Source organism: Syngnathus scovelli, chromosome 5 (assembly GCF_024217435.2).
Source record: "Syngnathus scovelli strain Florida chromosome 5, RoL_Ssco_1.2, whole genome shotgun sequence".
Taxonomy (NCBI): domain Eukaryota; kingdom Metazoa; phylum Chordata; class Actinopteri; order Syngnathiformes; family Syngnathidae; genus Syngnathus; species Syngnathus scovelli.
The window spans coordinates 4,965,742-4,978,851 of NC_090851.1; the positions used below are offsets into that span (position 1 = coordinate 4,965,742).

The following is a 13,110-nucleotide window of genomic DNA, read 5'->3' on the forward strand; positions in this document are numbered from 1 at the left end:
AAATGTGTGGCCATGACTACATCCTCTACATGTAGCAAGACACCTTGGCAAAATAACTGATGTATATTTGCAATTTATTGAACAACAGCTTTGATTGGTGGGATGTTGCAAATCATTTCCTTCTGTAGCTATTCCTCGAATTTGTTACAATAAAAAAGAAAAAAAAAAAAACATTACCCTGATAGTGACTCACAGACATCTTGTTTGCAATAAGAGTGGATTTGCAGCCAACAATTAAAATTGTATGAGCGTAAGTGACGCTGCAGTGACGAACGGTTTTAGTGGGCGTGGTTTACCTGACAGAATTGCCCAATATATGAGAAGGGCAGGGACACACGGCTCACTCCTGGGAAGTATTCCTAGAATGGGGAAAAACCTGCTGGATTACATATTTGGACACGACCTCAACCAACCACCCACCTCGCCTAAGCCCTGCCAACGTGTGTGTGCCGATGCGCGATGAGTCCAAGGGCCCATGACGGACACGGTCCTTAAAGTCCGCTTCAATTGCATACAACCAAAAGGACGCTTATTTATCATTTGAGTTTATGTGACTATAAAGTTTGGCAAGAATAAAAATATCTTGCACGTTTTGCCTTTTGCGCAAAGCAGAATTTAAAAGATGGAGAAGCTTCAGACACAAGTGTGCCTGCTGTCTACGCAGCTTGATCGGTTCAATTTATGTTAAAGCGCCTCCTTGTGGACACATAGAGTAATTGCACCTGTCAGATAGACTTGCATTCAATTGAATAAAAGATTTTAGCTTTATATTCTTTTTTATTTACAGAATATGTGGATCTGATTTATGAAGAGTGCTGAATATATAAAAATATAAATATAAGAAAATAGCCGGGTATCCATCACGCAAATTTCCACAAACACGTTCACGCTAAATTTATTGTTACAATGTTCTTTCCATTGACAACGACACAACACAGCACAGACAAAAGTGTTGATGCTTTGGTTGCATGTTCTTGACTAGCTACCATCATAATAAAATTACAGTACAGTACAATTCTCCAAAGAGAGCCACCAAAACAAATCATACATATACAGAATATCCAACACCGTCCGGCCATGAGGCCTTCACAAGCAGAGAGGAGCCAAAGTCCCTCTGGTCCTTTGTCTTGAAAGAAAAAAAAAAAAAAAAAAACTAACAGCAAAAGTATATAGAAGAGTTTTGGCAACCTAAAGTTACCACATCCAGAAACCATTAGGAAGCAATTAAAGATACAGTACGAGATCGAGACTTCAGAGGGCTCGATCAAGTTTGATCGTGCTACGAGACATGCTAGCAGCAGCATCCGGGCTGTTATGATGCAAACATACACAAACGTGAAGCGCCGCCACCTTCGCAAACGTTCAGTCATGTTGTCGGTCACCTCTCAATGTCCAACCCAAACATCAGCGTACACAAACATACACGCTGTTTTTGGAACATCTGACTATTTGACTCGGTCGTGACCACAAGTTGAAGAAGGCGGTTGATTTTTGGCAGTTTGAAAATATTTTCTGTGTACATTCAGTATTATTTTTAAACTGGATTTAGTAGTTCTCTGAATTCAATAGGTGGGATAGGGTCATTTTTGTAACTTTAGGCACATATTAACCCTTTACAGCACTAATTGCATGTAAATATATTAAATAGACATGGGGTTGTTCCATTTAGGACTCTGGAATTTTTTTTTAGCATTTTTTGGCATGTTGGATTGTGTTTCCCTTGTTGTCTTCCGTGACTAACATCTAAGATGTTTTTTGGAAAGGGTTGCTCAAAAAGTGATTCTATCAGAAGTTTTACAAAATTAGTACACACTATTTTGAACACGTATGTGCGTTATTAATTATTAGTTTGAAGTTAGCAGACTGTGAAAGCAAAAACTTTAGTTTTGCAGTATGTCTCGTCTCATTATTTGGCAAGTCAGGCGGCAAAGTGGAAGAGTTTGACTCCTCACTCTTTTTTGTATTATGTGTAAATAACCATTTTATAATTACTCAAAATAAAGTCCCCATAGGACAAAATCAAGTTGAAGGCCGCTCATATTATAACATACTTGGGCCGGAATTATGTGTTGATTTAAATGAATTAATCACAGTAAGAAAATACACTCACACTTAATTGTAATTTTCCATTCCACATTCCAAGTAACACCCAACATGGCGCAAAGTTTAATTTGAGAAAAGTGCCCGATGGAAGTGTGGATAAGAGTATGGGTTTGTGCAAATTGTGCAAAACAAAAATGTCGCTTATCCCCAAAGCACTTTGTGCCTAAACACAAAATATGTTATAGCGGTCGTGGGAACTAAGGTTAGCGTCAACCGCTAACGAGCAAGACTGATACAAAGTCAAGTTGCCAATCTCTGTAACGTTTCCCATTTTGTCAAATACTGTATTTGTATTTAATGAAAATACAATTTAGCGCATATTATGAATTACTACTCTTATCACTGAACTAATAAATGTAGGCTATTGCAGATAAAGCGACACACACATAACCAAGTCATTGACTGAACATGTGAATTTAAACCTTCAGTTTTATCTCAATCTTAAAATTTGAACGGAGGCTTTATGTACCGATGAAAGCAGACAGAATATTCCTTCCTACCACACCTCTCGTTTACATTCTTACATCACGGTGCCATTTAGGATTCTTCGTCAGTGGCACTGAGCGAGTGTTCCTGCCAAATACACACACAGGCAGAAATTTCAGTCTCAATTTGAAGTTTTTCTTGGAATTCATTTTAGATTGAACTACAGTGAATACACATTTTAAAAGCTGTAAGAATATACAGTCTACATGTGTTGCAGCACCATTTGTGGACTGATATCCACATAGACAAAAATGATGACTTACCTCTTCTTGTTCTTCATCCGAGTCATCGTCACTAACCACAGGTTTGGCCCGAGTGCGTCCCGATCGTCTGCTGCGTCCCTTTCCACGATCTCCACCTCTCTCCTTCTTGCCCAGTCGGATCTTGACCTTGACTGAACGGGCTGAACGTACGCAAGACAAGGTTTGAATGAGAGGCGTAGAGATGAAGGAATACAGGAGAAGGAAAAACTTACATTCTGATTCGGATTCATCATCTTGCTCGTCCTCCTCTTCCTCGCTGTCATCTCCTTCGCTCTCCTCCTCCTTCTCGATCTTCTGCCTCAGACTGGTGAAGACCGACTGCAGCACGATGGAGTCCTCGTATATCTGCTCGCATCACATGGAAGGGAAACGTCATCGTCATTGGTTTTAAAGAGGAGGTCTCGCAAATGGTCTTCACCAGGGATCCCTCCAGGTTGAAGGTTTGAGCATTCTGGAAAAGCAGCATGACGTCTCTCTCCAGGTCGCCGAGACTGCGATAGCGGTGACCTCGAATCCTCTCCTAGAAGAATGTCACTTTTTTTTTTTAATAAATAAGGGAACTTTGAGAAAAATTGAAAGCTGCATTGTCACGTTACTTTGATCTTCCTGAAGTCCACCGGCTTGCGGATCAGCTCGTAGTATTCAGGCAGCTCTTTGCGAGATGGCAGCTGGATGAAGACCTCGCTGAGCTGACGTCCACTCGTGCTACAGTAGGTGACATCACCAAGGTGAAAGGTCAGACTCATCGATGTTGACGAACAGATTCAGATTAATATTGATTTGGGGTTGTCGAACAGTATTTAGTATTTTGTGTATTGCGTCATACTATGAGGAACAAGTGGATATTAAAAGTCTACACACCCTCGTACAAATGCCACGATTCTACGACACAAAAAATAAAATAACTCATAAACCAATTAAAAAAAACAGCATATAAATTAAAATCAACATCATAAGAATAATCTATCACAGAAAATAAATGTATAAATTTACAAATAGTGATTTTTATTTTAAAACTATTTAAAAAACTAATAGTAATAATATTATTCATGTAGCATCCAATTATTTTGGGCAAAGGGCCAAGCTGTAAAGTTTTTCATTTCTGACTGTGTTTGGAACAAAATCAGTAAACCTTTCTACCCTTCTTTGTATCTGATGACGGCATCAATGATCTTCTTCATCTTCTTGGTGAGGGAAGGAGGATTGGGGGATATCTTCTCAACAGGTGGTCTCCCCCTTTTTCGCTGCCTCTTTGCATCTTCGTCTTTGTCCCCACGTCCTCTCGCCCCCGAGGAGCACGAGGGCACGGGGAGGTCCAGGTCTCGATCTCGTTTCCTCTTCCGAGTGGTCTTCTTGTGCCGCACCTCCTCCTCCACCTCCTCCAAGGTGCCCTCCTCGATGGCCTGCTCGGGAGGGAAAACCGAGAGTCAGTCGACCCTTCGCCTCGCTGTCTTCCCTTCTTTTTCCCCGCCCCTTTTCCTCCAATTACCTTGAGCCACTGCTTCTCAGTGAGCGAGTCGCTATAGTCCACCTCCTTCCTCTGACGAGAACCTCGTCCGAACATTTTTTCCTCCTCCTCCTCGCAGGTGAGCCGCTCCACCTCAGCGTCATCCTTCATGATCCAGGTCGGCAGCTCGTCCTCCTCCATTAGACGAGGTTTGCGACGCGGGTTGCGGGCGTCTTCGCGCCGGCGGTCCAAGTCCATGCGCTGCCAGAGAACAAGACCCCAAACAATTTCACGACCTCAGCATGTATTCTTCTGTTGCGCCGTGACTCACGTTTCTCTAATTGACCATTATCTTGTGTCGTGTTTTTTGTTTGCTGGTGTTTGCTCTACCACTAACCATGAACTGATCAAACTCCTCCTCGCTCCTGGCGATCATCTGATTGACCGTCTCGTCATCAGGGACCTCGTCCTCCTCCTGAATGCAGCAGACGCACATTTGCGAGCAGAGCATAAGCAAGGAAAGTCTTTTCTAGAAACCCCACCCCCCAAAAAACTGCTGTGTTGCTGGTGCACGCACACACATTAATCCGTAGACACACTTCTTGTCCCCAGACCTCGTCTTGCTCCTCGTGCTCCAGGATGGCCTGCAGGAAGGCCCTGCGCTCGTGGCTGGATGACTTCTGGTCGAACATTCCGGCCTGGATCACCTTTTGGTCTACGTTGAGTTTGTACTTGGCGGCGGCTAAAATTTTTTCCTCCACGCTGTTGACTGTGCACAGGCGCAGCACGCGCACCTCGTTTTGTTGGCCTATGCGGTGAGCTCTGTCCTGGGCTTGCAGGTCCTGCAAAAAAAAGTTTTTATTCAAACCCCACATGAATATTACATTCTTATTTGGAAACACAGACTCGTTCCATATTAACCAGATGTGTTTTTACTTGTCCAAGTTAACTTATTTTTACACTTGTATAACAGTTACAGATGTTAGCACCTCAGCATCAGACATTTTCAGGATGTTGGATTTTGGACTAAGTCTAGTCCGTCCGTCTTGGATTTTGTTTAGTCCGAAAATTGTGTTGAAAATTGTGCTTGTTTGGGTCATTCAAATATGTCCAGATTTAGTCCAAAAATAGATATCAAAAACTGGGTTGTTTTATTTCCCGTCAAATGTATTCCAAATTTTGTCCCATTTTTTATTTATTGTACCTGCAAACAAATTGGAAAAAAAAAAAAAAAAACCACAAGAAGAAGAAATAATAATGTGGAACCTGATGCGGGTTCCAGTCCGAGTCAAAGATGATGACGGTGTCGGCAGACTGCAGGTTGAGGCCCAGGCCTCCTGCTCGAGTGCTCAGGAGGAAGATAAAATATTCCGACTCTGTATCGTTGAAGGTCTTCAGTAACATTCCCCTGTCTTCGGCCTTTGTGGTGCCTGTCAGGACAACAGTTAATTCCCATTCGTTTTGATTAATTCCCATGGAAAGTCTAAAAAAATATCCCACAAAAGTCATTAGAGAGCCTTTTTTTTTTTTTACCATCCAAACGCAGATACTTGAAGCTGCGGTAGGCAAAGTAGTCCTCCATGATGGTCATGAGTGAGGTCATCTGACAGAAGAGTAGCACTTTATGGTTTGTGACTCGCAATTTGGGGAGGATCCGATCCAACACTTCAAATTTTCCCGAAGCTCGATATAAATCGGGACTGAAAAAAAGAGACGCTGAGATTACATGATATTGAAGGCATGATGTTTGTATGGGAGCCGTCATGAGAACTTACCCCTGGACTATACCACCAGAGAAACCTAAATGCTCGGAGAATGATTCCTGCAAAAAACAGTCAAAGTTAGTCATAATGCTATGTGGAAATAAGTCATGAAAACGCATAAAACGGTGATAAACAAATCCAACATACCTCAATCTGCTGGAACATGTATGGATGGTTACAGATCTTCCTCAGCTGCATGATTGTGTTCATCAACGTTTTGGTGCCTCCTTTGCCCTGATCACACAAAATAAAAAAACAACATTCAAATTTATAAATACATTCTCCCTTAAATTAATAGTTGATAGTGTCGACAGTTTGGAAACAAAGCCTCTCGCTTTTAGGAGACTCTCAAAACTTGTGTATCCACTCTACCTTCTTGTCTTTTTCAGAACCATCGGTCAGCAGAACGCCCTTCGCCTGCATGTGCCTGTAGAGCACTCGCTGGAGAGACGACATGTCGCACTTGATCACGTACTCCACCTACAGGGATGTGCACAAGATTCCAAACCTCAAGTACACAGGTCTGGAGATTGCAAAAAGAGATTAGTCATGCCTTCTCTGGAAGCTGGGCCTCCACTTCCTTCTTCAACCTGCGCAGCAAGAAGGGGCGGAGCACTTTGTGAAGACGACGGATGATCAAGATGGTCTCCTCTTCATTGAGATCCACCTGCAGGGAAGGATGAATGTAGAAAGTGTACGTTATTTTGATATTTTTAAACCTGACATTTTTACACAACTAGTTTCACCTTCTCTCCGGTCATCGCAAAAGGTGCATTGAACCACTGCTCGAAAGTGTTGCAACTCTTGAAGATGGTGGGCAGGAGGAAGTTGAGTAGTGCCCACAATTCAGGGAGCTTGTTCTGCAGCGGCGTGCCGGTCAGCAGAACCCGCCTGGGTGCCAGGTAGTGCGTGTTCAGCACCTGGGTCAGCTTACAGTGGTGGTTCTTCATGCGATGGCCCTCGTCCACGATCATGTACTTCCAACGGATCTGCGAGAGGTTGAGAAAAGGAGGGGAACTGAAAAAAAAGAGTCCCTTGTGATTTAAGCAAATCTGTGATGATTAAAAAAACAAAATGGGAGGATCTTCTAGGACAGCTCGGCTGGGTTCGCATGCTGTGCTGAGAAGAGCAACAAAACTTTTAGCTAGGTCACATTATTTGCTAAACAATATTACGTTTCGGAGCTCGCAAAGCCTACCTTCGCTAGCACTTGCTTGTCCTTGATGATGTACTCGTAGGTGGTGAGGAGGACATTAAACTTGCCACTGCGTAACTGAGGGACAAAAGCTCTTCTGGCAGCTGGAGAACCCTAAAAGAAGGACATCGTGCAGAAAACGTGTCACTTATCTGGCCTTGAGCCTGGGTGGGCCAAGCATATTTTGGGGAGGCAGTGCCCCTGTGCCCCCCCTCTAGCTCTGCCAGTGTATTCAAACTGTGCATAATGTTACAATGTCTTTTTCGGAATAAAATCCTTCACGTTTTTAACGAACACTACTGGGCTTCTGTATTTCAATGTTATACTATTTGAATTATATAAAATGTTTATAAAAAATTACTAAGAGTGCCAGATAAAGGCCTAACAGAAACACACAAAATCTTACCTTATAGGACACTTTAACAACTGTGGGTGCCCACTTGTCAAACTCATAAACCCAGTTTGAAAGAGTCCTGGTGGTCAGACAGAATGTTGAAACATCACGTTGAAATGAATTCTCAATGGAGATTTGTTCGCTCACGAGAGGGGCACGATGATGAGGTAGGGTCCGTTGAGCCGCTTGTGCTCCATGAGGTACGTGATGAGCGCGATGGTCTGGATGGTTTTGCCCAGGCCCATTTCATCAGCCAGGATGCCGTTCAGGTTGTTATTATACAGCGACACCAGCCACTCCAAACCTTTAATCTGACAGCCAGAATCGGAAACGTAAATTTGGTTTCAATCCCACACTTTCGTCACGTGACGTGTTTATTTACCTGATATTGTTTGAGTTGTCCGTTTATCAATAAGGTGGACTGCTTTTCCACCTTCTCGGTGACGGCATGAGCCACGGCGTAGTAAGACTGAAGTCCCCGGGCAAACGCCGCTCCACTGTACTCGTCATCCACATCCTGTTTGGCGTTCCTACAGAGTAAATGCTAATTGAGCGCAACTCACTCACTGGCAGCTCAGTTGAATCTTTGACGTCTATAGTCAAATGGTGTCAATGGGAGTGAATGAGTGAATCGCATGGGAAAAATATATTTTTTTTTTTACTCACTCAATAATGTGCCTCACGTCCACTTCCGACACGTCCTCACAGTCAGGGTCACTGATCTTCTTTTTTTCTTCTGTCGGTGCAGTTGAAGGCTGATGCTCCTCTTCATCTTCCTGCCACACAGCAGGTACAGTAAAATAAAATTTTAAAAAGTGTAAATAAAACAAAAAATGTAACTGTGGCAGGTACAGTAAACAAACAAACACCCACTTCTTCCTCCTCTTCATCTTCACTGTCTTCACTATCAGAGCGTGGGGCCACCTCATACCTTAGAAAAAAAAAAAAAGTCCAGGACCTTCCGTTTGCCAGTGTTTGGTCATATATTTAAAAATAAAACTCTTTGTATTTATTTCTCAAAATCTTACTGTTTTGCATAGTTTCCCCCAAACATGAATATTTTATATCATAAATATACCACCAGCATGACTTTTAAAAAAAAAAAAAAATCTTCTCACCCAGGGTTCATCTCCAGCCACGTTTCCAGTTGCCCCGCCTTCGGAGCATCCACACCGGTCAAGATATTGCCACTGTCCACGTGGATGACCTTCACGGGCAGGTCGCTCATCTGACTTGTCTCATCCAGAGGCTGCGGAGGAGGAGAGATCAGGATTTAAATTGGCAATAGAAATCACTGACATAAAAAAAAAAAAAAAAAATGGAAAGAACATCTCACCTCTCCATCAGGCCCCAAAGCTGGAGTCTGTCCTTCTGGACTCTCCAACTAAACAGGACAAGTAATTTGCAATCTTTTAAACATTTGGCCCATCTTACATCATCTGCCACATACCTTCTTCTTCTTCTTTTTCTTCTTCTTCTTCTTCTCCTTGAGGGCCTGCGCGGCCTTGTGCGCGCGGACCAGCTCGGTGAGGTTGGCGACGTATTCGTCGGTCTGCTGCAGAAGGTAGGCCAGACGCTTATCTTTCTTTTGGTCGATCAGTTTACGGTAGCCCTCCTCGTCTTCGGCCTGAGTGGGTAGAATGGTGTAAAGGGGAGTGCGCTGGAAGAAGCGAGCGTCGGTCGCATGTTACCATGAGTCTCCTCATTCGCTCTTTCTCGATGCGCTCGTTCTCTTTCTTCTGCTCCCTCTCGGTGTTGGCGTGATAGGTAGCCACAGCTTTGGTCAGCTTTTGTGTTTTGCCCGTGATGGACCGATGATACTCTTTGAAGTCTTTGGCATGTTGAAGGATACTGTTGAGATACTCCTGGAATGATATGGTGAGTGATACAAAAAGGTCTATTCTTCAAATAATTTATAATCCTCATAATATTATGTGAAGGTGTTCCTAATGATTTGGCCGGCAACTGGTTTTCCATGGTGCCCACCTGATGCTTCTGCCTGCGCTTGCGCTCTTGTTCGATCTTCTGCTGTTTCTCCAGTTTCTCTGTGATGCGAGCCTCCCTCAGGCTTTGGCGTTTGCTGCGTTTGTAGGCCTTGGCATCCAGCGCCGTTTCCAGAGCCGTGTCACGGCGCATGCACACCACCACCTCCTGTCGCAGCTGGACCCAACCAAGAACCGTAAAAACACGTCAAATCTTCTTACGGGTTTTGCCTGCTGCGACGCTCACCTGTCTCTGGAAGTTAAGCAGTCGTAGTGCTTTGAGTTCTATAGTTGCTTTGGTACGTAAATCTCCGGCGAGAGAGCCTGGCAGGTTCTCCAGCTCGGCGATGCGATGCGTGATGCGAGCCTGCAACCTGCAGCGTGCAATTGAGTTATCGTGACTCGTTTTGCTCATTAATGGAACTCGTTTCTGGTACCTGTACTCCCTCTCCTGCAGGATCTCCACGGGGTCTAGGCCGCAGGGCTTCTGGATGGGGGTGATGCGGCTCTGCTTGCTGTGGTAAGGCATCATGGGAGGAGGCTGCGCCGGCTGCCCTGGAGACTGCGTCTGCGGAGGCATGACGGGGGAGGCCGCGGGAGGCACCGAGGGAGGGGCGGGGGAGGGTCGTCCCGTGGGCTGAGGCGGGATCAGCTTTTGGGGAGCGTTGGACGGTGCTGCTGCATTCACCAATGGGCCTAGAGTAAATCAAGAGGTGGGCGCTGATTTTGTCCACATAACCAAAATGTAACGCAATTGAAGCCACAGACCTTCAGGCCAGGACTTGGGAGGTCCATTGTGGTTTTGTCCTTGCATTCCTACTGCTGGGCCTGATGGACCTGGTGGAGGCATATTGGGGCCCATCATTCCTAGAAGGGAATTTTTTTTGTGTTAATGTATTGCAAGAAAAAAATCATCAACAGCAGGAAATCCAGGGAGAGGTTAATGAAGACAAAACGCGGTGCTTACCGTGAGCACGACTGTAGCCTGAACTCATTGGTCCCGGTGGCCCAGCTCCTGGGGTTAAACTCGTCATGGGCTGCTGCATACCAGGCATAGGCCTTTTCCCTTGGACGGCCATCTGGAGGTGGTCCGGCAAGGGCTGACCTCGGGCCAGCATCTTATAAGCCATGATCTGAGCTCTGAGTTGGTGCAGCTGGCTCTGGTTGAAAGGAGTGGGGCCACCGGGTCCAGACAGGCCACCGGATTCAAGGCCTGACACGAGGGTGGGGACAGTGGCCCCGAGGCTCGGTCCGGGGCTTGGTCCTGGCCCTGAACCGCCAAGTGATCCGGGTCGGTTGGCGGGGCCCAGGGAGTGCTGATCGCCACCGGGGCCTTCTAAAGGCGTAGGGGCCGAGCCGGGGCCAATTGAAGAGGAAGATGAGGAGGAGGATGGAAGCAGAGGTCCAGATGGAGGACCGTTGGAAGGGACTGGACTTGAATGATCTGAACCACCTAATGGAGAGTGATAACCTGGAAGACACCAGGGACTTGTGTCATGAAAACAGGAACTCATGACTTCAGAATGGAGTGTTTTATTTGCCAACCTTGTGAGTGTTGGTCCAGGGGACTAGGTGGGGGACCCATACCAGTGTGCCCGCCTGGCCTCACTGTCAGTCCTTTCATTTGATTGAAACGACTCTCCTCGCTCACGCTCTTGTCATGCATGCTCTCCATGGGCTGAAAAGACAATCGGGGAAAAAAAAATTGTTACAATCCAGCACTGTTGTTAATGTTACCTCCATCAGGGAGCTTGTATATATAAAATATAGAAATATATATAAAATATATAGTTTGACTGTCCTTACTTTGTGCAGGGGGTGCATGCTTTCCTGGCTGTAGCCAGATGGGCCCGGCTGGGAGAGTCCAGAAGAAGGAGGACCGGGACTTGGTCCCATCATGCTGTGAGCAGAACCTGGAGAAGGTCCTGGGCTTGGGCCCAGCATTGCCCCGGGAGAGGGACCTGGACCGGGGGATGGACCCGGGCGGGGATTACCTCCCATGGAGGGATCCGGGGTGGACATTGCGGTGGTCTCCTGCTGCGGGGATCTGGAAGGAAAGCTACACTATGAATGCAAACCTTGAAGAAGAAAAAAACATCTGAATAGAGCTGGGCTACCTGATCTTTACTGAGCCAAGGCACAGACTGAATCATCGGACAGCACATAATGTAAATCCTGAAATAATGACGCGCTGGTCTTAATTTAATTGGACCAATGAAAACTGAAAGGGACAGGATGTGCAAAAAGACAAGATGCTGCAATGAGAGGGCCACCGTACATTCCGTTCAAACGCTTTAATAAGTTGCTGCGCCAAATCATCCCCAGTGCGCATTAACAGTTGCGGCTGCACGGTCCACCCACAGTTAGACTTGGACCCTGTAAGGCCGCGTTGGGTATTAAACAAAAAAAAAAGGAGGCAATGGCGGACTGTGCAAGTCCGACTCATCCACCTGCACTGACACATCTGGCAACCCGTGATGGATTTTGGCGTGGAATTTTGGGAGGATGACATTTTGACGCATCAACGCGACACGCAGCAAACGAATCCACTCACCGTGTTTGCAGTCGAGCGATGAGGATTTTATTTCACCGACGTGGCTCGAGCGCCGCCCCCCCTCCACAGAACGACCCCACATCCACCGCCTCCTCCTCCTGCTCCGGTACCGCCGCCGCAGCTCCTCTCCTATGACCGAATGTCTAGTCCCCGCTGTAACAAATGCGCATGCGTGGACAGTCGAAGCATCGCTCAACACGTACAATGAATACCGCACAGGTGTGCCTCGGTAGTACGAACGACATATTTCTTGTAATAACAACTTTAAAGCAGAAGCCACATAAAAAATTAATAGGTGGCGTTTGGCCCCACTAATGTTTGTGGAAGATAAACGCAACAGAATTTTTTTGATCCATCAAAGGCTGCCATTTTGCCCTGTTGTCGACTATAATTGACGCCACAGTGCCTACGCAAATGTCACATGACCAGTCTGTTAATAAAATCATATTGTAATTACAGAATGACTTTTCAAACAAAAAAAAACACCCCGTAATATGGAAGCGGTTTCTTTACCACATTTTGTGATGTAGCAATCAAAATGCATCACAACCACATGAACAAACTATTTAACAAGATTCAATAATATTCAAAATAACGCTCAATAAACTGCATTGCATTACACCATGGGCCGTTTCTAATATTGTGGCAATGTTATTTAACTGCATAAATCAAAATGTGCTTTTTTTTCCTTTATGTGGGCATTTTTCTTATGGGACAGCAGTGAGTGATGTGGCCATTGAATAAATCCAGTAAAGTACATCAGACACAAGATATAAAATAGATCAAAACAAGCAATCAATAAAATGTAGCTATAATATAAATAACAAACTTAAATATATCTATAACAAAACAGCAAATCTCTTTTTATGTCTAAAATACAATTTTAATACACAATCTTCTGTTTGGGGTGCTTTGTCATACAT

The 13,110-nt window shown here is 45.0% G+C and overlaps 1 protein-coding gene across 3 annotated transcripts; it reads right to left on the reverse strand.

Annotated features, from left to right (window-relative positions):
• Positions 1–869: 869 nt before the first annotated feature.
• Positions 870–13,061, reverse strand: LOC125969209 (transcription activator BRG1). Of its 3 annotated transcripts, none has more exons than XM_049721054.2 (34): positions 12,188–13,061; positions 11,440–11,680; positions 11,179–11,311; positions 10,601–11,104; positions 10,402–10,500; positions 10,071–10,329; positions 9,881–10,007; positions 9,638–9,811; positions 9,343–9,516; positions 9,102–9,278; positions 8,988–9,035; positions 8,770–8,900; positions 8,525–8,582; positions 8,318–8,427; positions 8,034–8,181; positions 7,799–7,962; positions 7,664–7,730; positions 7,261–7,371; positions 6,809–7,051; positions 6,616–6,729; positions 6,435–6,542; positions 6,210–6,296; positions 6,075–6,121; positions 5,833–5,999; positions 5,566–5,729; positions 4,881–5,141; positions 4,697–4,774; positions 4,342–4,560; positions 3,993–4,255; positions 3,449–3,557; positions 3,271–3,372; positions 3,065–3,197; positions 2,853–2,992; positions 870–2,676 (listed from the first exon to the last, which is right to left on the reverse strand). In XM_049721054.2, the coding sequence occupies exons 2-34, from the start codon at positions 11,653–11,655 to the stop codon at positions 2,641–2,643; spliced, it is 4,971 nt and encodes a 1,656-aa protein (XP_049577011.1). In that variant the 5' UTR covers positions 11,656–11,680; positions 12,188–13,061; the 3' UTR covers positions 870–2,640. The 3 variants fall into 3 exon arrangements, with proteins under 3 accessions (XP_049577011.1, XP_049577010.1, XP_049577009.1); XM_049721053.2 differs by having other exon boundaries at positions 3,993–4,258; XM_049721052.2 differs by having other exon boundaries at positions 2,853–3,197.
• Between the last annotated feature and the right edge of the window lie 49 nt (positions 13,062–13,110).

What these genes read in the sequence shown, in the direction of transcription:
- LOC125969209 (XM_049721052.2), bottom strand. Translation starts at nt 11,655, where the DNA reads ATGTCCACCCCGGATCCCTCCATGGGAGGTAATCCCCGCCCGGGTCCA. An exon ending in CCTGGACCAACACTCACAAG is followed by an intron (nt 11,105 to 11,178) that starts GTTGGCAAATAA and finishes GGTGTCTTCCAG; the next exon opens with GTTATCACTCTCCATTAGGT. An exon ending in TCCCAAGTCCTGGCCTGAAG is followed by an intron (nt 10,330 to 10,401) that starts GTCTGTGGCTTC and finishes GATTTACTCTAG; the next exon opens with GCCCATTGGTGAATGCAGCA.